General features: G+C 41.0%; 2 protein-coding genes across 2 annotated transcripts in view; both read left to right on the forward strand.

Annotated features, from left to right (window-relative positions):
* The window catches only part of LOC141325134 (serine/threonine-protein kinase 32C-like), a 219,652-nt gene that overhangs the window by 88,279 nt on the left and 104,987 nt on the right, over positions 1-26,386 (forward strand). The window lies entirely within an intron of this gene.
* Positions 1-26,386, forward strand: part of LOC141325750 (serine/threonine-protein kinase 32C-like) — a 59,759-nt gene that overhangs the window by 5,143 nt on the left and 28,230 nt on the right. Inside the window, exons 4-7 of the mRNA XM_073834490.1 lie at positions 14,758-14,795; positions 15,053-15,142; positions 17,922-18,025; positions 19,434-19,550. Of these exons, the coding sequence (XP_073690591.1) occupies positions 14,758-14,795; positions 15,053-15,142; positions 17,922-18,025; positions 19,434-19,550 (349 nt within the window). The remainder of the gene's footprint in view (positions 1-14,757; positions 14,796-15,052; positions 15,143-17,921; positions 18,026-19,433; positions 19,551-26,386) is intronic.

Consider the following 26,386-nt stretch of genomic DNA (forward strand, 5'->3'; position numbering starts at 1 on the left):
TGTGACTTTGATGCATGTTCGCGAATTGTTTGATTCATTTCGGGACTTTGATGAGTGTTCCAGAATCGTTTGAATTGTTTGAATCATTTCGGGACTTTGAGCATTCGCGAATCATTTGAATAATTTCGGGCTTTGATGAGCATTTGCGAATCGTTTGATTCATTTCGGGACTTTGAGCATTCGCGAATCATTTGATTCATTTCGGGCTTTGATGAGCGTTCGAGAATCGTTTGAATTGTTTGAATCATTTCGGGACTTTGCGTGTTCGCGAATCATTTGATTTCGGGACTTTGATGCGTGTTTGCGAATCGTTTGATTCATTTCGGGACTTTGAGCATTCGCGAATCATTTGATTCATTTCGGGCTTTGATGAGCGTCGAGAATCATTTGAATTGTTTGAATCATTTTGGTACTTTGCGTGTTCATGAATCATTCAGGGGCGTGTTTAGGGGGCCCTTAGCAAGTGGTCCCGGGGGGGCCCCCTAGGTGGATTTTGCAAATGTTTCTATGGTAGGGATAAGTATTGTTTGCATTTTATCACTACTGATAAAATACTTATTGATACCGTTATACTACTTTCTATAGGTTGGTGCAAAAATAATATAAAAGGATGTTGAAAATTTCAAGTTATTTTATTAAAGCAGTTTAAATCCCTCTAAACAAACAGAAAATGGCACATAAAGTACCTTTTTAAAATAAAATACTCTTCAAAGAGAGAGAGAGAGAGAGAGAGAGAGAGAGAGAGAGAGGTTTCCTCAGAACAACCACAACATGTTTGAACATCATGCATAGGAGCACAACACAATGGAATAGAGAATTATAGCGTCCCTATTTATTTATAATAAAATTAACATATTGACTTCATCAGGAAGGAGGCCTGATTGCACCTAAATGTCCCGATTATAGGGACATTTTCATCTCTGGTTTTATATGATAAAAAGGCTTATTGTTAAAATCTATAAGTATTTATACTGATACTCCCATAAGGATTTTTACAGACATTCATTCAGGACCTGAGTTTCATTTTTGAAACTTGTGTGAATACCCCTTTTACGTGACTCTTGTTGTTTTTTTTAAGCGGTTGAGTTTTTTTTTTAATCTGTAATTAAATGTTTAATCATGCTGTGTACTTTTTGTTTTCACAATAGACCAATTATGAGCACGTCGTCTCTTGAGAGCGCAGATGTGCTGAATGGTTTAAATACTGGCCAAACTTTTTAAAAAATGCATATTATAAACTTTATTGACATGTAAACTGTGACAATTCCTGTTTAAACCGTGCTGTGTGCAGCTTGCTTATAGTGCAGACACGATGTGGTAGTCTAATTTAAAGCCATTTGCGCATTTTGAGAGGGAAAGACAAAGACCTTGCGGAGATTCACTCGTGCTGTTTGTAAAATAACGCTTGACAGAAAGTTTCTAATTATTTTGTAAGTTATTTAATAAAGAAATATGAATTGCACCTCACATTTGCCTTAAAATAATTTGACCTGCGCCGAACAGAGATTGAGACTGTGCCGGCGCACATGCCAAACCTCTCACGGCAGGCGCGTCCGGTTATGAGAACAGCTTCTAAATCGCAGTTAACACAGAAGTATACGGAGATAAAACAACGCAGGTATCGATAACAGTATTGCTTGTCCTTATCAGTAGTCCGATATTAAACCAATTACAAAAATGTCCGGTTATGGATTCCCATCGGAAGAAATCGCGTTCCGCGGAGGCCCCCTGAACCATGGGGCCCCACGCAATTGCGTGGGTTGTAGAGATGCGCGGATGGGCTCAATCGTCACCCGAATCCGCAGCTTCAAATAAATTATCCGCCCGCCACCCACCCGCACCTATATTTTTCTCTGATTTAGATAACCGCACCCGATTGTCATATTACACATATTGTAATTCTTAGTTTTGCATGATAATATGATAAATGGATGGTTCATGTTAACAGCAGATTGATTCAGCTGATCTGCAAATCGCTGCACACTTATATACGTTTATCACTCATGATTTTAAGCCAAATCCATGCAGAAAAGAATAACGTTAACTGACATCTGGATGCGACTCTCCGCAATCTCTGACGTAATCGGTCGGGTTTTCTCTGTATTAGAGCCGCTCTGAACTTACTATTTGAACGCATGCTTGGACTGAAGTTTACAGGGGTTCACCAGTTTAAGAAAGGTCTGATCGTAAAAATCTGCTTCTTTTCATTTTAAGGAATTGTTTTCATTATAATCTATTGATTCAAATAAGTAATCAATAATAATTATTATTATACCACTGCGCGCCAGCCTGACATGCTCTCGCGTATGAATGAACAGCTAGGCAGCATCTGTGGACGCATCAGGCACAATCGTCAAATATATTTCAAAAGAAGCCGGCGCCACGGTCCTGACCACATCACTGTCTTTACTGGGTGTTTTTAAGGAATATTTCAATTTATTAACATGCGACTGAATTAGCTATTCATGTGTTGGACTGTCATGATTTTGGCTAATGCAGGACCCTACTGAATGATGCGCATCAGAGACGTACGTGGGTAAACGCAAAGCGACCAATGCACTACACCACTGCATTACCATGCTCAATAGCATCAGCACAGGCATAACTCCCTTCAAACTTTATATGGAATGTCACCGTTTCTGTCACCAAAAACTTAACAGGCAAACGAATGAAAATGAAAACAAATGAAATCGTCTGCCTGTTGAAAAACGTATTTAAAACACGTTCAAGTTTTAGAAAATGTAGTTAATATTTGCATCATTATTGATTTATCTCATCCACCCGCGACCCACCCGCAAATAATCAGAATGCATTTTTTATTACCCGACCCACCCGACCCGCGGATTATCCGCAGCGCCCGCGGATATAACCGCCATCCGCGCATCACTAGTGGGTTGCGTGGTGCCTAAACACGCTACTGGAATCATTTGATTCATTTCTGGACTTTGATGCGTGTTCGAGAATCGTTTGATTCATTTCGGGACTTTGAGCATTCGCAAATCGTTTGATTCATTTCTGGACTTTGATGCGTGTTCGCAAATCGTTTGATTCATTTCGGGACTTTGAGCGTTCGCAAATCGTTTGATTCATTTCGGGACTTTGAGCCTTCGCAAATCGTTTGATTCATTTCTGGACTTTGATGCGTGTTCGCAAATCGTTTGATTCATTTCGGGACTTTGAGCGTTCGCAAATCGTTTGATTCATTTCGGGACTTTGAGCCTTCGCAAATCGTTTGATTCATTTCTGGACTTTGATGCGTGTTCGAGAATCGTTTGAATCATTTCGGGACTTTGAGCGTTCGCAAATCGTTTGATTCATTTCTGGACTTTGCATGTGCGCGAATCGTTTGATTCATTTCGGGACTTTGCTTGTTCGCGAATCATTTGAATTATTTGAATCATTTCGTGACTTTGCGTGTTCGCGAATCGTTTGATTCATTTCGGGACTTTGATGTGTGTTCGCGAACCGTTTGATTCATTTCGGGACTTTGATGCGTGTTCGCGAACCGTTTGATTCATTTCGGGACTTTGATGCGTGTTCAAGAATCGTTTGATTCATTTCGGGACTTTGAATGTTCGCGAATCGTTTGAATCATTTCGGGACTTTGAGCGTTCGCAAATCATTTGATTCATTTCGGGACTTTGATGCGTGTTCAAGAATCATTTGATTCATTTCGGGACTTTGAATGTTCGAGAATCATTTGATTCATTTCGGAACTTTGATGCGTGTTCAAGAATCATTTGATTCATTTCGGGACTTTGAGCATTCGCGAATCGTTCAGACATCTTTTTTCACTCTGCCTTTGTGTGTGTGTGTGTGTGTGTGTGTGTGTGTGTGTGTGTGTGTGTGTGTGTGTTAGAGTGAGTGCAGGGGGAGGGGATGAGAGGGAGAGACAGAGAGAGAAAGAGGGAAAGGGGAGGGTGGTTTAAAGGTTACTGTGAATGCATGTGCCCACTGGCCACTGTTTTTCTGATGCTATCGGGATGGCGACTGTGCAGAAGGCGAGGGCCCGTTCATCGCTGCTTGCAGTTTTATTTATTGTTATACTTCTCCAAAATGAATCGCTTTTTTGAGGGCCTAAACATACCCGAAAACTCATGAAACTTTGCACACACATCAAACCTGGCGAAAATTTACATCTGATAAGGGTTTCAGAAGTGGGTGTGGCAAAATGGCTCGATAGCGCCACCTTTACACGTTCAGTGGTGTGCGCTTTCAGCTGTGATTCATGTACATGCACGAAAATCGGTACACACATGTAACACACCAATACCTACAAGAAAGCCTCTTGGAGCAAAATCCAAAACCCAACAGGAAGTCGGTTATTATTAATGTTCTCAGCAAATTGTGTCATATTTGCCACTTTCAGGCGTCGTACTTGAACGAACTCCTCCAAGAGATTTATTCGGATCAACACCAAATTTGGTGAGTCTAATCTAAAGCCCTTTGTGACGTTAAATTGCGAAGATCTAGAGTTTTCATTGGAGGGCAAATTTCGATGTTTCGCCATAAAAAAGGAAGTTGCTATAACTGCCCCAAACTTCAGATGTGTGATAACACTCCTGACCTGAAGACACCTACATATCCATATTCAGTTATAGTCATAGCGCCACCTGCTGGCAACAGGAAGTGTCATGCTGTACTCTACAACAAACTCCTCCTAGAGATTTATACAGATCAACACAAAAATCGGTCAGTCTAATATAAAGGCTATAGTGTTATTAATTGCGAAGATCTTGAGTTTTCGTTGAAGGGCGTGTCTGTGGCGGCCAGACAAATTTCGAGGTCTCGCCATGGATATAAAACTTTTTATGACTCAGGCATAAAATGTCCGATTTGCCTCAAACTTCACACGTTCAATAAAAGTCCTGGCCTGAACACATCTGAAGGCCAATATTCTATTATAATCACAGCGCCACCTGTTGGCAACAGGAAATGACTTATAGCAAACTCCTCCTAGAGATTTAATGATATCAACATTATATTTGGTCAGTCTGATCTAGAGGCCTTAGAGATGTTAAATTGTGAAGATCTTGTTTTCAGTAAAGGGCGTGTCCGTGGTGGCGTGACAAAGTTTGATGTTTCGCCATGGACGTAGAAGTTGTTATAACTCAGCTGTAAAATGTCCGATCTGCCTCAAACTTCACAGGTTTGGTAAGAGTCTTGGCCTGAAGTAGGGCTGGGCGATAAAACGATAACGATATATATCGCGATAGACAAGAGATCGATATCAATAAAAAATGTGTTCGATAAAACGTTCGATATTTTGTATTCTTCGTCGGCCGCCCAGCCCCCCTTTAACGTTCAGTTCATAGCGCCAGATCACAATAGAAGTTAAGGTTATCTTTCCTACAGAACGGGTCCATGTTGTTGTATTAAACAAGCTAAATAGCCTTATGTTATTTATCTTATTTACACGACGGCATGTGATTTCTGTCGTGTAAATGCGTTTACAATGTCTCCTCACAGCGGACATCGCGGACTCCATTCATAAAAACGGACTTTACTATAGGGCGGAATTCGTCGATTTTTGGACCAATAAATCAACAGTTGGTCTGTTAATTAATTCAGATCGCGATATGGACTAGTGTCTGTGAAAACTGAAATGCAAAAAGACCGTTTCAATAAGAATCCTGCGTGTTCCGTTTGCCTCTGTATGTTATGTATGAATGGAGGAGACGCGTTTTATTTTCACTACACGCATACTGCACACGTGACGTTCCCGCTAATTTTTGGCCTTTGCATCTCACATGAACAGACAAACTCCAATAAATACATCTCCGACGCTGCTGTGAGTGTCACTTTTTGTAAATTTTACCGTTTCATTAGTGAAACTAGCATCATTCATACTGTATACACACTGAAACTTCACGGCAACCTGTCAAAATAAAAGTACGGTTTAACAAGTAACAGAACAATATTAGTCTTGTATTACTACAGTATAATGTAGGCGTTTATATGTTCACATTTAAATAATTTACATAAAACAATATATATGATAAAAAATAAAATAAAGAGTCACCACTTAATTGTTAAAAATTACTATTATTAAACCTTTTTTTAACTGAATATAATTTTTCTTCTATGTATTTTAACAGTAAAGCTCCGTTTATTTTTATTTTTAAAAATAAATCTGTGATTTTGCTTTCATTTGATTATCAGAAAAATTAAAACAATAATTTCTAAAAAAAAAAAAAAAAAAAAAAGATTGTAAGGCCCTATTGTTCAAAATGTTGAAAGTTTTGGACTTATTTTTTCACTTAAATAAATATTTTTGTTATTACACAAAGTATAGGCTAAAGTACCGGGAAAGAAGTAATGTTGGCTACTGGCAACCAGCAATCTGTGCAGAAAAAAATATAATCAGCCAAGTACTTTGCAACAACCTCTGACCTGTGGTCAAGCCGTACTTCTGGGCCATACATTAGCTTGACCATTCACTTCATCGACAATGAATGGGGTTTGAATTGAGGATTAAGAGATAATTAAGTGTATATTGTGTTACATTTTAATTATTTGAGTTTTCCATGGTTGTTGACATTTCTGTCTTAATAACTGAGGGGATTATGATCAGAGGCAGGTTAAGTTTAAAATAAAAATGCTTGAGTGTAATATATTTCTCCTGGTCCTTATTTTAAATGGGTCATAAAAATATCAATAATTATCGATATCGACCGATATGAAACACTGATATCGTGATATAGTTTTCAGCCATATCGCCCAGCCCTAGCCTGAAGACATCTAAAGGCCAATATTCAGATATTATCATAGAACCACCTGTTGGCAGCAGGATATATCATATCTTTCACTAACTCAAACATACCAAGGTCAATCTTCACCAAACTTCATATGTTTGATAAAAGTGCTGGCCTGAACCAATCTACATGCCAATAATCAGTTATAGGTATAGCGCCACCAGCTGGCAGCAGGAAATTTGGCACATTTAAGTGACTTTGACATATTTATCCTATTTTTACTGTATTAAAAGCATACCGGCCACCGTTCGCTGTTTTCCTAAAGCCACAGGTCGGCGGTGAGCCCGGGTGCGAGGGCCCTATCATCGCTGCTTGCAGCTTTAATCATTTTACAATTTTTTTTTGTTACCATCTTTTTTTTTTATTTTTTTATTACTTTATATTAGTGATGCGCGGGTCGGGGTTTTTTTCAACCCGCGGTTCCCGCTTTTATGAAATTATTTGGCCCGCCCCAACCCGCTATTTTTACTATTTTTACAACCCGCCCCGCACCCGCTACCATTAAATAAACATACTAGGCATTGTAATCTGTAATCCAAATGAAAACAGCCTTTATTTCAGGCTAAAAGTGCTTGGCCACATCGCCCTGTAAACTTGCGACAACATACGATTATGAACCATAAATCATGTCATATTAATAACAAGATAATCGGTGTAACGTTAGTGGTGCCGGAAGAAAAGTGGGTATAGCCTACGCTTCATTTATGAATTTCGTTATGAACTTTCTATTTGAACGCATTCGTTTACTGGATCCTTGGACTGAAAAGTTTACAGGGGTTCACTGGTTTAAGGAATTTCTGATCGTAAAAACCTGCTTCTTTTTATTTGTAAGGTATTGTTTTCGTTATTATGTACTGTTTCGGGCACAGGCGCATCAGGCTTAATCATCAAATACATTTCAAAGCAAGCCGGCGCCACGGTCCTGACTGCATCATTACTGTCTTTATTGGGTGTTTTTAGCGAATATTTACATTTATTCACATATGACTGGATGTGGTTGACTGTCCTGATTTTGGCTAATGCAGCACACTACTGAATAATGCGCATCAGAGAAGATTTAAAAATAGGTATATGCATAGCCGCCTGATAAAGTGGGTATCCGACGTATACCCTCCACTACACCACTGTAGATAATGATAAACATTTTCAACATTTACAAAGCAGTGTTTGTATTCGTCTAGGCTAAACTTTTTTTTTATTTCAAATGTGTATAGGTTTACAGCCTACGCTAAATAACCACTAAACTTTTATTTAACAGACAAAAATGGTCATTTAGTGTTTTTACGTTCGCTGTGCAAAAAAAGACTGGCATCCACTGTACCGGGGTTTAATCTATTTCGCCTCGACTCCAGCACCAGGCCTGCAGAGCTGAATGTGTGCTCGCTTGAAGCGCTCATGGCTGGCAGCGGGAGCTGCTTAGTGCTTGCGTGTCGTGACGTGTTGATAACCTTATTAAAGAACTTAATAAAATAGGAAAATGGATATTCCCAAATATTAAATAAAGGCTATAGGGAATTGCACGCAACATACATAGATTTTTTTTTGTTTTTTTTTTGTTTTTAATGACCCGCCCCGCAAATAAAGTGACAATTTCTTTACCCGCCCCAACCCGGGGGTCCGCGGGTTATGAGACGCATCACTACTTTATATTGTATTAATTTGCAGTTTAAACTGTACAGATAAAAATGAATCCATTGTGACTGACATCCTTAATAGTCAAATTTATCTCTATAATTCACTTTAAAACAACAGAAGTGTATGCTGTGTGTGTGTGTGTGTGTGTGTGTGTGTACACTGGCTGCTCACAGGGATTTGTTGTGTAATTGCATGTTTAGTTCTGCGGGGCTCCTGAGGGAGACAAAGATCCTGTGCCAAATAAAATGTGTGCTTGTCTTGTTTTGGGCCTCTAGAACACAACTGACAGGGAACGCAGTGGACTGAATCTCTATCTAGCTGTGTGTGTGTGTGTGTGTGTGTGTGTGTGTGTGTGTGTGTGTGTGTGTGTGTCAGTCACATTGATTTCTATGTGGTGGATGTAGCTGTACATTTCTGTAGGAGCGTTTCCTGTCTATAGTATTATTTAGTTGCGCTAAGTTGGGCAGAAGTGTTTCCTAGCAACAGTGTGTCGTGTCATGCTGTCACCGCGGTAAAATTAGTCAGAGTGGAGGATTCCTGAACAGGAGGGTGAGCGGAGCATCTGGAAACATCTGACAGATCCTGCTCTGGTTAAACACTGATCAGAGCTCATGCTGCAGGGACACTGAGGTTTGTGCTCCAGATAGCACTGATTTCTTAAATGACATGTCTGTAGAGCTGCTGCTGGTTCTATGCGATGAACCCTTTTGACGAACCACCTAGCAACCGTACATAACACCCTAGCAACAACCCAATAATACGCTAGCATTCTAATGGCAACACACTAGAAACAACAGCTGCCTAGGAACACCATAGAAACGCCCTAGCAACAACCCACATTACCCTTGCATTCCCATGGCAACACACTAGAAACAACAGCTGCCTAGGAACACCATAGAAACACCCTAGCAACAACTCACAGTACCCTCGTATTTCAATAGCAAAACACTAGAAACAACAGCTGCCTAAAAACCACCAGAACACCATAGAAATGCTCTAGCAACTACCCACAATACCCTAGCATTCCCATGGCAACACACTAGAAACAACAGCTGCCTAGAAACCACCAGAACACCATAGAAACACCCTAGCAACAGCACTCAAGACACAACAGCTGCATAGAAACCACCAGGATACCATAGAAACTCCCTAGCAACAACAAACTAGAAACAAGAGCTACCTAGAGACCACCAAAACACCACATAAATGCTTTAGCAACAATCCACAATACCCTAGCATTCCCATAGCAACACAGTAGAAACATCAGCTGCCTAGAAACCACCAGAGCACCATAGAAACGCCCTAGCAACAACCCACAATACCCTGCCATTCCTATGGCGACACCATGCTGCCACCTTGTTGTGGTGGAGAGCCTTACGTGTTCCGATGAACCTGAGAGCAATGCCGTCTGGAGCTTAAGCTCCTGGTAGGGCCACCCATGGCGGTAAGGTCGAGAGGGAGGTTCCAGAAAAAGAGCGACCCAAGGGATGCACCATCATACCACTACAGAGAAGGAAAACTCTGCACAGAAACTCCTGTGAGCCACTGCCTTGTGGTTAGCTCCAGGGGAAGCAAAGGCTAAGGGAGTAAACCCCAACAGAAAATCAGGAGTGGAGCCCCTCAGGCGGATGGTGAAGGAACATGTCACCGTCCGGCAACTCCTGCAGCTGCGCTGACACTGACTGTATTGGCTCGCCTTTCCGTCAGACCCTGCCAGCAAAGCCGAGAGGGGGGTCCTGACGTCTGGGCAACCCAGGATCTCCATATGATTAGCCCAGCCCTGCACCTGGAGAGGTCACAACAGCTGCACTGTTTTCAGTGCAGAAACAACACGGGGAGCAGCAGTCTACCAGTGTTAAGTCATGGCTCATTTGGTGTCGAGCCGGGCGCTAGGGGTTGCTCCCGACGGTGGGAGGAATCGTGTTCCATTGGGTCATTACCGCCCGCCTTAACTCGGGCAGCCCCCGGGCAGTTAGGTACTACCCCGCCACAACCTGCTTGCTTCATCGGGTGCATGGAGCTTAGACAAAATCGACAGGCAGGTTGTAATACCCAGCACCAGGAAATAATCAAAAGACTAAAAAGCCATCAGCCCTGCGGCTGGCAACCTGGAACGTCAGAACATTGTGCCCTGGCCTTTGTGACGACCTTCAGCAAGTTGACGACGCTAGAAAAACGCTATCATCAACCATGAGCTGTTAAGGCTCAACATTGACGTTGCCGCCCTTCAAGAGACACGTCTTCCATCCAGTGAAAGTCTGAAAGAGAGAGATTACACTTTCTTCTTTGGATCAGAATTGATACTCAATGGGGTGTGCAGGAGGGAGAGGACGCTGGCGTTGATGTTCGCCGCTTCCCCACACTGTTTTAATGATTTTGTTTGACATTTATTTTTTGTTTTGTTTGAACTTTTAACAACCAGTCCCTGGTTCCAACGTGCATTGCAGCCGTAAAAGGACTTGGACTCCTGCGTCGATCGCGGTATATTCACAGAAGTTGCAATCGAAAGTTTGTCTATCATCAGACGGACCACTCTGCCTCTGCCATTCCATCTATCTGGACCGATGCTGCATGTTTGTCACGTCATCAGAGTAATGCCGCTCAAGGTGTTAGTAATACGGGAAATATCGCGAGACTTCACAATGAAAACTACCTGTACGGGAAATAGCGCGAGATCGCATTACACTGAACAGGATACAAACCGTGGAGTGGATTTCAGTGTATTACGGCCCCTGGAGAGATCTGTTAATCCATCAATGCTTAAAATTTAACTGTTTAATGCACAATCTCTTACAAATAAGTCGGCCTTTATACAGGAACATACTATGGAAAAGGACTTGGACTTTATGTGCTTAACAGAAACATGGCATCAGCCTGAGGTTTACTCAGTATTAAATGAAGTCTGTCCCCCTGGTTACAGTTACTTGGAGAAAGCCGTACCACTGGTCATGGTGGTGGCTTTGCTGTAATATATCGACGGCAAGTAGAGTTATGTCCACTCTCTTTACCAACACTGTCTTCATTTGAGTGTCTTGCATTTAAATGTAAACCTCCTTGCAAGAACAATGGCTGCCTTCAGAGAAGCACGTAACAACACCAAGAGAATTGCCCGAAAGTGTGCGAACGACTGCTGGCTGAAGTTGTGTAGCAATATTCAGACTTCGGCAGACTGTGGTAACATCCGAGCCATGTATGAGGGCATGAAGAAAGCGTTTGGTCCCAACGTCATCAAGACTGCTCCCCTAAAATCCACTTCCGGCGAGCTCATCACAGATCGCAGTAAGCAGATGGAGAGATGAGCTGAGCACTCCCAGGAACTGTACTCAAACGAGAACATTGTTGCTGACACAGCCATTAGAAATCCCAAGCCTCTGCCCACCATGGAGGAGCTTGACTCGCCACCCACCATAGAGGAACACGGGAAGGCCATCGACTCACTCGCCTGCGGGAAAGCACCAGGCAGTGACGGAATTCCACCAGAGATCATTAAGGCAGGAAAAGTGAGCTCTATTCTCGGCCACCTCCACAGCCTCTTGCTTAAATGCTGAGAAGGGGGCATCATACCCCAAGACATGCGAGACGCTAAGATTGTCACACTCTATAAGAACAAGGGTGATCGCAGTGACTGAAATAACTATAGTGGGATCTCCCTCCTCAGTGTTGTGGGAAAAGCACGTGTCATCCTTAACCGCCTACAACTGCTCACCGATCGTGTGTATCCGGAGTCGCAATGTGGGTTTCGAGCAAAATGTTCAACAGTTGACATGGTGTTCTCCCTTAGGCAGCTACAGGAGAAGTGCCATGAGCAGAGATGTCCCCTGTTCCTCGCCTTCATAGATCTGACCAAGGCGTTCGACGTGGTCAGTCGGACTGGCGTTTTCACTCTCCTACACAGGATTGGATGCCCCCCCCCCCAAGATCCTGAAGCTGATTATATCATTTCATGAGAACATGGCAGGCACAGTCCAGTATGGCGAGTCATCCTCAGACCCCTTCTCAATCAGGTGTGGTGTGGAGCAAGGGTGTGTCCTGGCACCAAAACTCTTCGGCATGTTCTTCTCCCTGCTCCTGCGCTATGCCTTCTGCAACTCCGAAGACGGGATCTTCCTCCACACTAGGAGTGATGGGAACCTCTTCAACCTCGCCCGCCTCAGAGCAAAGACTAAGGTCCGCAGGGTACTCATACGGGAGATGCTGTTTGCAGATGACGCTGCTCTTGCCGCACATACTGAGAGTGCCCTACAGCGACTCATCACTTGCCTTCCAGATGCATGCACAGAGTTTGCCCTTACCATCAGCCTTAAGAAAACCAACACACGGGTTCAAGATGCCAGCTCCACTCCTGCAATCACTATCGGCGACCACACCCTTCACCTACCTTGGCTCCACCATCTGCAGCAACCTATCCCTGGATGCCGAGCTCAATATAAGGAAAGGCAAAGCAGCAACCGCCTTGGCTCGGCTAGCAAAGAGGGCTTGGGACAACACTTTGCTGACACTCATAACAAAACTGAAGGTATTCCAAGCATGCGTCTTGAACACCCTCCTCTAAACTCCTGAGCATCACCTGGCAGGACCATATCACAAACAGAGCCATCTGTCTCAGGCAGGTATGCCAAGTATGTTCACCATCCTAACACAGAGGCGACTGCGCTGACTTTGCCACCTGTGCAGGATGGATAACAGTCACATCCTAAAGGACGTTCTTTATGGGGAGCTTGCCACAGGAACACGACCAACTGGACGGCCAATCCTGCATTACAAGGACGCTTGCAAACGAGACTTGAAAGCGTGCAGCATCTGCCCAGCTGATTTGGAAGCAGTGATATCGGGCCGCGAGAATTGGCGATCCACCGTCAAAACTGGTGTCCTTCTAGCCGAAGAAAAAAAGAGTAATGCAGTGGGAGGAGAAGAGGACCCGCCGGCAGCAAAGCGCTCAGCCTGCCCCCACTGACTCCACCACTGCTAACTCATGCAGCAAGTGCCAGCAGTGCTGTCGCTCCCGTATTGGACTCTACAGCCATAGCAGAGTCTGCAAATAAGCCATAGACTGACCTGGGTGCAGATTCTAAACCATTGTCTCTCAAGACATAAGGATTCCAACAAGAAACAACAGCTGCATAGAAACCACCAGAACACCATAGAAACTCCCTAGCAGCAACAAACTAGAAACAAGAGCTACCTGGAGACCACCAAAACACCATAGAAATGCTCTAGCAACAACCCACAATACCCAAGCATTCCCATGGCAACACACTAGAAACAACAGCTGCCTAAAAACCACCAGACCACCATAGAAACACCCTAGCAACAACACTCAAGAAACAACCGCTGCATAGAAACCACCAAAACACCATATAAACTCCCTAGCAACAACAAACTAGAAACAACAGCTACCTGGAGACCACCAAAACACCATAGAAATGCCCTAGCAACAACCCACAATACCCTAGCATTCCCATAACAACACAGTAGAAACATCAGCTGCCTAGAAACCACCAGAACACCATAGAAACGCCCTAGCAACAACTTGCAATACCCTACCATTCCCATGGCAACACCCTAGAAACAACAGGTGCCTAGAAACCTGCAGAGCACCATAGAAACCCCCTAGCAACAACCCACAATACCCTAGCATTCCCATGGCAACACACTAGAAACAACAGCTGCCTAAAAACCACCAGAACACCATAGAAACCCCCTAGCAACAACCGATAATACCCTAGTAACATTTCAAACACAGTACTTACGTAATCGCACAGCAACTCACAGCTTCATAGCACTGTATTCAAAACCACTTAAAATACCTTGGCAACCACATAACAATTTGCTAAAATACTCAGATCATCTTAGCAACAGCATAGCAACACCCTGGCGACCTGACATTGATGCACAGTACTCGCATAAGATTGAGAGAGATTCAGATGGGCTATAAAAGTGTCTGTGTGATGGAGTTTCCTCTTTAAGGATGCAGTAGTTTGTCTTGAAGAATGTGATGTGTTGTGATCACGTCACTGCTCTGTGTGTGTGTGTGTGTGTGTGTGTCACAGCTCTGTGTGAATTAATCTCATCATGCTCTCTGGAATCACGATGACAGCAGGGGAACGGCTCACTGTTAATTAGCTGTGAGGGAACAAGAATGCGGCTGTAGCTGGACGAGCCTTTATTCTTAAATAGAGTGTGTGTGCTCATTGTAATTAGTGAGTGTGTTGAAAGTGTGACGGCCCCCTGAGAACTGAACATTCACACAAAAGAAGGTGGCCAAAGCTTTCAAAAGAGAGGCTGCAGTCAGAGAGGATGTGACGTGTAAATAAAGTCCAGGCGTTGATGTCATTTGAACTGACGTGATGTTGTGATCTCTCCACAGGGACATCAAACCGGACAACATCCTCCTGGATGAGCAAGGTGAGAGACGTGTGTGTGAAGCTCTGAGAAATGGTTCAAGGAGATGTGTGTGTGAGACACGAGGACACGCTGTTCCACTAAACATCCCTATGATGGTGTCGCGTTCTCTGCACTCTATTCATAATGTTCCTTTTTTAGAAAGAGGGAATTATTGCCCTGGATTGCTCTAGCAGTTCTCACATCGGTGTGTTTGAGCTTCAGCTCCGCTTCCTGTCTGGTTGTCACTTGTCTCCTCTGTTCTCTCTGTTGTTCTTTAGGTCACGCCCATTTAACAGACTTTAACGTTGCTACTATAATCAAAGATGGCGAACGAGCCACGGCGTTAGCGGGTACAAAGCCTTACATGGGTGAGAAAATCCACATCATCTACATGAGAGATCTAGAACTGCACATTCATCTGTGACAATCAGTGCTTGATCCTTTTAGACAGAGAAATTATGATGATAAATCATGATATTTTTACAGACTGATATGTTGTTTTATCAACTATTTTAGTATTTTTACTATTTTAGTGACTTGAAATGATTTAAAATAAGACAAAACCAGCATTGTTAAAAGCTAAGAGAAATAAAATAAAAAAAATATCAGCTAGAAATTGAGTACAAAGTATTTTTTGCAATTCTTATCCTTAAAGGGTTGGTCCACACAAAAATGAAAATTAGCCCATGATTTACTCAACCTCAAGGCATCCTAGGTGTATGAGTGACTGACTTTTTTCTTTCAGTCGAATCCAATTGGACTTGCATTAAAAATGATCCTGGCTCTTCCAAGCTTTATAATGGCATGGGCGGGTGTTTCTCTTCATCAGTCCAAAACAAGTCCAATAAAGTGCATCCATCTATAATAAACATCATAAAAAGTGCCTCACATGGTTCCAGGGGGTGAATGAAGGCCTTCTGTAGTAAGTTGATGCGTTTTTGTAAACCTAATAATCACTTTAATCTATTTGTGCTAATTTTCATACATGTAAGCCGTTGCTCATAAAAAACAATGTTTATTTTTACGTTTTCTTTCTTTAGCAAAGGAAACCCAGTCTCTTCTTGGCTTATATCGAAATCCTCCAACATTTATCTTTACAAGTTCTCCTTTTGTGCTCATAATTCATGACAATTTTTTGTCTTGTTCTCTCCTCTGCACTTCCGTGTTTGTCTTTTTTTTTTTTTCTCAGTGGCGCATGCAGTGCTTTAATTTGTAAATGAAAAACAGTTTTCTCTGAACATTAAACAATGATGCCACAACTATAAGAGCATCTTTTACAAGTTTCTTCATGAACTGCAGCTTAGGGCACAGGTTTTCAAACCCTGGGTCAAAAATAAGTAATCAGGATGATGGAAAATGTAAGTTACATTAAAAATAAAATTAATTGTTATAAGAATAAAATGCAATCACAGACCATATATGAAAGGTATAAATATTTTAAATAAAACCGATTTAAAACCGATGTGAGATGTGAAACGAAAAGGAAACCGAGAACCAAGATGACAGAACGAGCATTCTGTTTGTTTGCTTTATTTTACAAAAGCACAAATGTTCTGTTTTTACTGTGAGCATGCAAAAATATGAGTAAACAATTTGCGGTTTCAGATTATGTCCAAATCTTATCTGTATGACCAAAAATAGACGAGTACTTTGTTTTTAGCTATTCGATCGCGTCGTCACCACATATTCTAGCAATTCAAACTTGACATCTCAGTCTGTACATTATCAAAATAAAATACAGTCAGCCAAACATGTAAAACATGTCATTTTAAATAGTCCGTAGCCTAGGATAACCGGTGCACTCTGCTTTTATGCCAAGCACATTTTTTCTGAAGAGGATTTTTTTCCATCGATACAAGAACGTGAAGTACAAAGCCTAGTCTACATTATAAATGATAGTTTATCATTCAAACACATTGCGAATATGGAAATGTTTGGATTTGTCCCGAATTACAGAGATATGAGAATCCAACGCCTGGTATGTTCAGTTTTGCTTTGTTTTGATTTCTTAGCTTTATATATTTTTTCGTTCTTGTTCTGTTCTGCATACCATTACATTTAAATATTTTGTTTTGGAATCAGGGCAACTAATGTATCACTATCTTTATAGTGTTAATACAATATTTCGCTTGATTTGGTATCATTTCTGATATTATTACACTATCTCTAAACATTCCGCTTCTCACTGAAAATGTTTGGGGGGAGTGGTTTAAGCAGTAAGCACCAATCAATGAGAGCGATTTTAAACTTAAAAAAGCTGATTGTTCGAAAATGTGTTGGGGACCAATATATATCCTCCGAACATATCTACATAACCCTGCGCTTGCTCTGTATCATATGCGTGCACTGTCACGATCTAATGCGCTTGTTATGCCGAATCTTTAAAAAAAAATATGGGCACGCAAAAATCCAAAATCTGATATTTCCCCGAACAGGATCCGGCTAAAATTAAGCACTGGCTGCATGTGAAACGCATACGTCATACATTATCCTCCCGGAACTGCTGCTGTTTATGAGAATTAGCTAGAGGAAAGTGATAATTATGTTTTAAGGAGGCCTTTATGTACCCCCGGAGCTGTGTGCTGGTGTTTTTATCATGGATGGATGCACTTTCTTGGACTTGTTTTGGACTGATGGACAAAAACACCCACCTGTTTCTATTATAAAGCTTGAAGAGCCAGAATAATTTTTAATATAACTCTGAATGCATTTGTCTGAAAGAAGAAAGTCATATTACACCTTGAATGCCTTGAGGATAAGTAAATCATGGGCTAAATTTTATTTTTGGGTGAGCAAACCCTTTAATCCTGATCCAGTAAATCAGAAACATCTGCTGAAGTCATACGAGTTTTAAAAATTGCTTAAAAAGAGGAGCCATGAAGAACATTCCGCTCCTAAAATTCCTGGAAAACTTAAAATGAAGTGTCTTTGAAAATGATTTTGGACTGTTAAGAGCCTTGGAGTCAGTAAGTTTGAGAACTGCTGATCTAACTAGGACATTAAACTAAAATTAACTTTCAGTCAGACTGTCTCTTCTTGTCATGTGTGGCAGTTCTTAGTCAGAATAAGTGGACCAGACTTTATTTTGTTGGTCACATCCCATCATAATCATAATCATAATCTGAATGCATGCGTTTCTCTTCACAGCTCCAGAGATCTTCCAGTCGTTCGTGAGCGGAGGAACCGGTTATGCGTTCGAGGTGGACTGGTGGTCGCTGGGCGTGACGATCTTTGAGGTTCTGCGAAGCTGGGTATAATGATCAACTCTTTAGTTTTTGCAGATGACAGTGTAAAATATCCACTAACCAGGATTGTGATTTCCAAAAACCTGATCATAGAGAGCATCAGTGGCAATAGTTTCTATGATCTATTGATGCTTTTGGGAAACACAGCCCAGTATGATGAGTCACTAGTGAATCTTGTTTTGTACTGAAGTCTCCAGCAGGGGATGCTGATGTGCTGGTGTTTAATCAGCTTAACTTAATGTCCTTAATCAACCATCTTTACCAGCTATGTTTTGCTGGTTTGCAACCATACCCCTATAAACCAGCTTGGACAACTGTGCAGAAACAAGTTTCAGCAGGGCTCCAGCTAACAGGGAACACTCTCACAATTTTCAAATTGTTTAAAGTTTTGTAAACGTTTTTTTATAAATAAGGGTTGAAATTGAGATTTGGATAAATAAGCTTTCCACTGATGTATGGTTTGTTGGGATAGGACAATATTTGGCCGAGATGCAACTATTTGAAAATCTGAGGGTGCAAAAAAATCTAAATTGAGAAAATCGCCTTTAAAGTTGTCCAAATAAAGTTCTTAGCAATGCATATTACTAATCAAAAATTACGTTTTAACATATTTGCAGTAGGAAATTTACAAAATATCTTCATGGAACATGATCTTAATAGGATTTTTGGCATAAAAGAAAAATCACTCATTTTCTGTTTCAACATTTCAGTGTTTTATAAAGCAATAAGCCCCAAGAAGCCGTGGTTTACATTCACTGAGGTGTTGTTAGGCACGACCCTTAGCTGTTATAAATTCACTTAAAACGGGTATCCCATATACTTGGTAAGGTTTCACAAAATAAAACAAGAGCAAATAAAGTGTGAAGATGTTAATAAAAACATTATTCTTCCGCCAAACGATGTAGTTCCTCAGAAACAGTTGTGGTTGCAAGAAAGTGGTTGCTGAGCAACACACAAACGTAAACAAAGGTGTATGTTTGTAGAGTAATTTACAACAGCTTTGAATGCAGCTCAACCAATCAGGATCGAGGACCGAAACTATCTGTTTTATAGACTTTATCCTGAACGTGGAATTCTTAACCCGAAGGATGCTTTGCATTTCCGTTCTCCAGTGTTTCTAGTCAAATTAGTGTATATTCCAAGCTGACTTTTAATGTTAAATCTATGAAGCTGCTGACGTTAGCTACGTTAAAAACAGGTTCCTATGGAGATTGGAACAGAAGAGCATCCAATCTGAAGTTAGAATTTGTAATGGTGGCGCTCTTCGTTTACTCAGGAAAAAGGTCTATAAGAAAGATTTTAAAACAATGTTCCTACAACATTTTTATAACGTAGCTTTAGACTGACTTAAACCCATTTACGGATGTTTTTTCTCTCTCTTTTTGTCCTGTCTCTCTCTGTGTCTGTCTGTCAGAGGCCGTACGACATCCACGCCAGTAATTCTGTGGAGTCTCTCCTGCAGTTGTTCAGTACGGTCAGTGTGCAGTACAGCTCATCCTGGCACAAAGACCTTGTCTCGCTGCTGAGGAAGGTGAGACATCACAAGCAAACATTTACATTTATTAATTTAGCAGACACTTTTATCCAAAGCGACTTACAATTGGGAAATACAACAAGCGATTCATCCTAAGGGGGCAAAATACCATATGCCAGGCATTGTTAGATGAGTACAGGCTAGAAAGGGAAGATCAAGAAAGAAAGGAGAACAAAGTTTTTTTTTTTTTTTTTTTTGAGTCAAATAGTGTTGAAAGAGGTTTTCAGCAGTCGCTTAAAAGCTGTCAAGGAGTCTGCATTCTGGATAGGGGTGGGAAGATCGTTCCACCAGGCAGGAACAGTGAATGAAAATGTTCTGGAGAGTGATTTCATGCCTCTCTGTGGTGGTACAATGAGGCGTCTTTCACTAGAGGATCTCAGACTTCTGGAGGGAGTGTAGATGCGTAGTAGTGAATGGAGGTAAGCAGGTGATGAGCCAGTGGCTGTCCTATAGGCCAGCATCAGAGAGGTGTGACATGGGCCTTTTTGGGATCATTTAAGACCAGCCGTGCTGCTGCATTCTGAATCATTTGTAGAGGTCGGATTGTGCATGTTGGTAGATCGGCCAAAAGAGCATTGCAGTAGTCCAGCCTAGAAATGACCAGGGCCTGGACGAGGACATGCACAACTCATGCTACAGATGGACAACAAACAGCCTAGCAACACCCTAACAACCACCCAGAACACCCTAGCATGGGGTCAAAGACATTGAAAGTCTTTCTGATCCCAAACTTTTGAGCGGCAGTGTATATTTATGACAGTGTAAATCTAGTAGGGTGTTGCCAGAGGGTTGCTAAGGTGTTCTAAGTGGTTGCCAGGGGGTTGCTAATGTGTTCTGAATGGTTACCAGTGGGTTGCTAAGGTGTTCTAGGTTCTTTGCTAGAGGGTTTGTGTAGTTGCGAAGATGTTTTAACTGGTTTCTTGGGTGTTTTGGGTGGTTGACAGATTTTTATGTGGTTGCTAAGGTGTTCTGAGTGGTTGACAGGGAGTTGCTTAGGTGTTTTCAGTGGTTGCCAGGGGGTTGCTAAGGTGTTCTGGGTTCTTTGCTAGAGGGTTTGTGGTAGTTCCGAAGATGTTTTAACTTATTCCTGGGGGGTTGACAGATTTTTATGTGGTTGCTAAGGTGTTCTGAGTGGTTTCCAAAGTGTTCTGAGTGGTTACCAGTGGGTTGCTAAGGTGTTCTAGGTTCTTTTCCAGAGGGTTTGTGGTAGTTGCGAAGATGATTTAACTAATTCCTTGGGTGTTTTGGGTGTTGACAGATTTTTATGTGGTTGCAAAGGTGTTCTGAGTGGTTGCCAAGGTGTTCTGAGTGGTTGCCAGGGGGTTGCTAAGGTGTTCTGAGTGGTTACCAGTGGGTTGCTGAGGTGTTCTAGGTTCTTTGCTAGAAGGTTTGTGTAGTTGCAAAGATGATTTAACTAATTCCTTGGGTGTTTTGGGTGTTGACAGATTTTTATGTGGTTGCTAAGGTGTTCTGAGTGGTTGCCAGGAAGTTGCTTAGGTGTTTTCAGTGGTTGCCAGGGTGTTTTCTAAGGTGTTCTGGGTTCTTTGCTAGAGGGTTTGTGGTAGATGCGAAGATGTTTTAACTCATTCCTGGGGGGTTGACAGATTTTTATGTGGTTGCTAAGGTGTTCTGAGTGGTTTCCAAAGTGTTTTCAGTGGTTACCAGTGGGTTGCTAAGGTGTTCTAGGTTCTTTTCCAGAGGGTTTGTGATAGTTGCGAAGATGATTTAACTAATTCCTTGGGTGTTTTGGGTGTTGACAGATTGTTATGTTGTTGCAAAGGTGTTCTGAGTGGTTGCCAGGGGGTTGTTAAGGTGTTCTGAGTTCTTTGCTAGAGTGTTTGTGCTAGTTGCGTATATGTTTTAATTGGTTCTTTGTGTGTTTTGGGTGGTTGACAGATTTTTTTATGTGGTTGCTAGGGTGTTTTTGTGTGGTTGCTAGGGCTTCTGCATGGTTGTAATGACTTTATTTGGTTTTTAATGTGTTCTGATTGTTTTTCTCATTAAGCATGAAACGGACGAAATATGTCGAGAGAGAAATGAAAACAGAAAGAATGCAGATGGAGTTGTAATGAACGAAGGGAGAAATAAAACAATCTAATGATGCAGGAGAGGATAACAGAGAAGAGAGAAAGAGGAGGAGATGATAATGAGCTGGAGAGATAATAAAAGAAGATGAATGAAGAAAACGCTGGAGAGAGAGAGAAGAAATATTATGAAAGAAGAATGATATTAGTGAAGAACCGAGGAGCGACGCGAGACATTAAAGTCATTTATTGGAGCTGAGGGATATGGAGAGATTACACTGTGCTTGAATTACTGGAGAAGGGCATTGTGGGTAGGATGAGCAGATGGACACACAGGAAGTGTGGTTCTTCCTCATTCAGATTAGCAGTTCTCAATGGTGTTTCATTAAAGTGTCAGTTTGATCTCAGATGTTTCTTGATTTGACGGACACAAATGAGTCAAGAATCTGATTTAATTTCTTAAGATCTCTTGCTTTTGGTATATCGGCCAGTTTGAATGCAGTTTGAGACATTCTTGATCTCTTCTAAAATCTCACATGAGATTCAGGGTTATGATAGTTAACTAATACTAAAACAAGAGCCATAAAATAACATTTTTATTACATGAAATCAACTGAAATGTTTACACTGCCACTCAAAAGTTTGGGATCAGTAAGATTTTTAATGCTTTTTAGACTTTTCTGCTCATCAAGGCTGCATTGATTTGACTAAAAATACAGAAATTTTAAATAGTGGTTTTCCATTTTAATATACCTTCAAATATAATTTATTCCTGTGATGCAAAGCTGAATTTTCAGCATCATTACTCCAGTCTTCAGTGTCACATGATCCTTCAGAAATCATTCTAATATACTGATTTATTATTCATTTGTTTTGAAACCTGTGATACTTTTTTGATGAAATATTAAAAATAACAGCATTTATTTAAAATAGAAAACTTTTAACAAACGCTTCTGAGTCGGTAATTTTTTCTTTTTCTCTTTGAAAAAATTAATACTTTTATTCAGCAAGGATGTGTTAAATTGATTTAAAAAGTGATAGTAAAGGTTTATATTGTTAGCAAAGATTTCTATTTTGAATAAATGCTGTACTTTTTAATTTTTTATTCATCAAAGAATCCTGAAAAAAGTATCACAGGATCCAAAAAAAATATTAAGCAGCACAAGTGTTTCCAATATTGATAATAAAAGTAATAAATCAGTATATTAGAATGATCTCTGAAGGATATTTCTATTTTTGATCTTTATTTTTGATCAAATAAATGGAACTTTGATGAGCAAAAAACAACAAATATTTTTTTATTAGTTTAACTTTGTAATAAAATAACTACAACTAAAACTGAAATGTAAAAAACTATTTTGATATATTTAAAAACAAATGATAAAAAAATAAAAGGTATAAAGGTATAAACATTATTAAAACTTTCAATTAAATTAAAATGAAAGCTAATTCAAACTATTAATAAAAGCCATAATAGTATCTCAATGATAAAACTAAGTAAATAACACTAATGAAATTACAAGGGACTTTTTCTCAAGAGCAACATCTGATGCGATTACTCTTTAGGAGAAACTGTGCAACATTGCTGAAATTAACAATTTTTATTCAGTTTATATTTGTGCATAAAACAAGTTTTGCAATATAGTGTTAGCGACTGAAGTTTTGCTGTTCTCATGACACACAGTAAACGGATCGGTTCACGCAGCGTTCAGAGTGTTCAGGCGTATCGTCTCGTCAGAGTCTCAGCGGATCGATGGCTCGTGTCTGGGCTCCGTGGAGAGAGACGCAGACGCTGCTCAGAGACCACCGGCAGATATGGTTTCCCTGACGACCGAGGGCCGGAACGCGTCCCGTCTGACACTCGGCTGTCAGCGCTTTATAAAATCATCCCTCGCTTGATAAGAATATAAGGTCTGGAACAGCTCCCCGGCGTCTCATTGGCCCTCAGAGCAGCAGCGCCTCCTGTGGGCCGTTCACACCATACTCATGAGTTTACTAGCAAATAAAACTGGTGTTGACACTTTTTTAGCGGAGGACATGTCAAGTCACCTTTATAGACCAATTCAGAGTAGATGTCACAGTTGTGTCACTTGCAGCTGTGCGCGCAAAGTGGAGAAAAACACTGGTAACTAGTGGAGGTAAATGGGTAAAACATTTAGTCTGATGCTTTTTAATCTGAGTCCCTTTTGTCTGATGCCTTTTAAACCCGGCTCACACTACAGGGGTTAAAATTTACATATATTTATAAAGCACCGCGCCACTTAATCTGCCACCATCACATCCCTATTCAAAACTAAGATGATTTCACCTCAGCAGAGGTCCTCTTTATCCTTACGTTTGTGGTACGTTTTCGACACTATATACAGACAGACAGACAGTGATACTACAAAAACTCAAGAAGCAGTTTCCTCCATCTCCACTTTCCAGCGGACCCGTACAGCTGCTATTTTGCGGTTGCGCATTGGCTGTTGTGAAAGTAGCCTACTGATTTAAGCACAAAGCCGTCATCATCCCGATTTTGTGTGCTAGCAGATCGGGAGGTGCAAGATTCGATCTTTGAACGCCTCACATTACCAGATAATCTGCGCCGAACATCGGGGCTGATCGAGGTGCTTGACAAGATTTTTGCTCCGATACTCGGGAGGGCAAAATCGGGGCAAAATCAGGCTAAAACTCCTGTAGTGTTAATCAGCTTTAATCTAAATCCGTTTAGTCTGATGCCTTTTAATCTGAGTCTGTTTAGTCTGATGCCTTTTAGTCTGATGCCTTTTAATCTGAGTCCGTTTAGTCTGATGCCTTTTAATCTGAGTCCGTTTAGTCTGATGCCTTTTAATCTGAGTCCGTTTAATCTGATGCCTTTTAGTCTGATGCCTTTTAATCTGAGTCCGTTTAGTCTGATGCCTTTTAATCTAAGTCTGTTTAGACTGATGCCTTTTAATCTGAGTCCGTTTAATCTGATGCCTTTTAGTCTGATGCCTTTTAATCCAAGTCCGTTTAGTCTGATGCCTTTTTGTCTGATGCCTTTTAATGCAAGTCTGTTTAGTCTGATGCCTTTTAGTCTGATGCCTTTTAATCTGAGTCCGTTTAGTCTGATGCCTTTTAATCTGAGTCTGTTTAGACTGATGCCTTTTAATCTGAGTCTGTTTAGTCTGATGCCTTTTAATCTGAGTCCGTTTAGACTGATGCCTTTTAATCTGAGTCCGTTTAATCTGATGCCTTTTAGTCTAATGCCTTTTAATCTGAGTCCGTTTAGTCTGATGCCTTTTAATCTGAGTCCGTTTAGACTGATGCCTTTTAATCTGAGTCTGTTTAATCTGATGCCTTTTAGTCTGATGCCTTTTAATCCAAGTCCGTTTAGTCTGATGCCTTTTAATCTGAGTCTGTTTAGTCTGATGCCTTTTAATCCAAGTCCGTTTAGTCTGATGCCTTTTAATCCAAGTCCGTTTAGTCTGATGCCTTTTAATCCGAGTCTGTTTAGTCTGATGCCTTTTAATCCGAGTCTGTTTAGTCTGATGCCTTTTAATCTGAGTCTGTTTAGTCTGATGCCTTTTAATCTGAGTCCGTTTAGACTGATGCCTTTTAATCTGAGTCCGTTTAATCTGATGCCTTTTAGTCTGATACCTTTTAGTCTGATGCCTTTTAAAGGAGAACTCCGGTGTGATTTTGACCTAAAGTGTATTGAATCAATTAAACGGACTCAGATTAAAAGGCATCAGTCTAAACGGACTCAGATTAAAAGGCATCAGACTAAACAGACTCAGATTAAAAGGCATCAGACTAAACAGACTCAGATTAAAAGGCATCAGACTAAACAGACTCGGATTAAAAGGCATCAGACTAAACGGACTTGGATTAAAAGGCATCAGACTAAACGGACTTGGATTAAAAGGCATCAGACTAAACAGACTCAGATTAAAAGGCATCAGACTAAACGGACTTGGATTAAAAGGCATCAGACTAAAAGGCATCAGATTAAACAGACTCAGATTAAAAGGCATCAGTCTAAACGGACTCAGATTAAAAGGCATCAGACTAAACGGACTCAGATTAAAAGGCATCAGTCTAAACGGACTCAGATTAAAAGGCATCAGACTAAACAGACTCAGATTAAAAGGCATCAGACTAAACGGACTTGGATTAAAAGGCATCAGACTAAACAGACTTGGATTAAAAGGCATCAGACAAAAAGGCATCAGACTAAATGGACTTGGATTAAAAGGCATCAGACTAAACAGACTCAGATTAAAAGGCATCAGACTAAACGGATTTGGATTAAAAGGCATCAGACTAAACGGACTCAGATTAAAAGGCATCAGACTAAAAGGCATCAGATTAAACAGACTCAGATTAAAAGGCATCAGTCTAAACGGACTCAGATTAAAAGGCATCAGACTAAACAGACTCAGATTAAAAGGCATCAGACTAAACGGACTTGGATTAAAAGGCATCAGACTAAACAGACTTGGATTAAAAGGCATCAGACAAAAAGGCATCAGACTAAATGGACTTGGATTAAAAGGCATCAGACTAAACAGACTCAGATTAAAAGGCATCAGACTAAACGGATTTGGATTAAAAGGCATCAGACTAAACGGACTCAGATTAAAGGAGAACTCCGGTGTGATTTTGACCTAAAGTGTATTGAATCATGATACCGAGTGTGAACGTACCTTGCATATCTCATCTCGTCTTGTCCACTGCTGTCCGAAATCTGGGGTCAGTTAGCCGATGCTCACAACAGCTTGTCAATGAAAGTCAATCGGGCATCGAAGGAGCCATGTAAATAAATCACTGTTTTACGCCATTTAC

The sequence above is a fragment of the Garra rufa genome, chromosome 2 (genome assembly GCF_049309525.1).
Source record: "Garra rufa chromosome 2, GarRuf1.0, whole genome shotgun sequence".
NCBI lineage: Eukaryota > Metazoa > Chordata > Actinopteri > Cypriniformes > Cyprinidae > Garra > Garra rufa.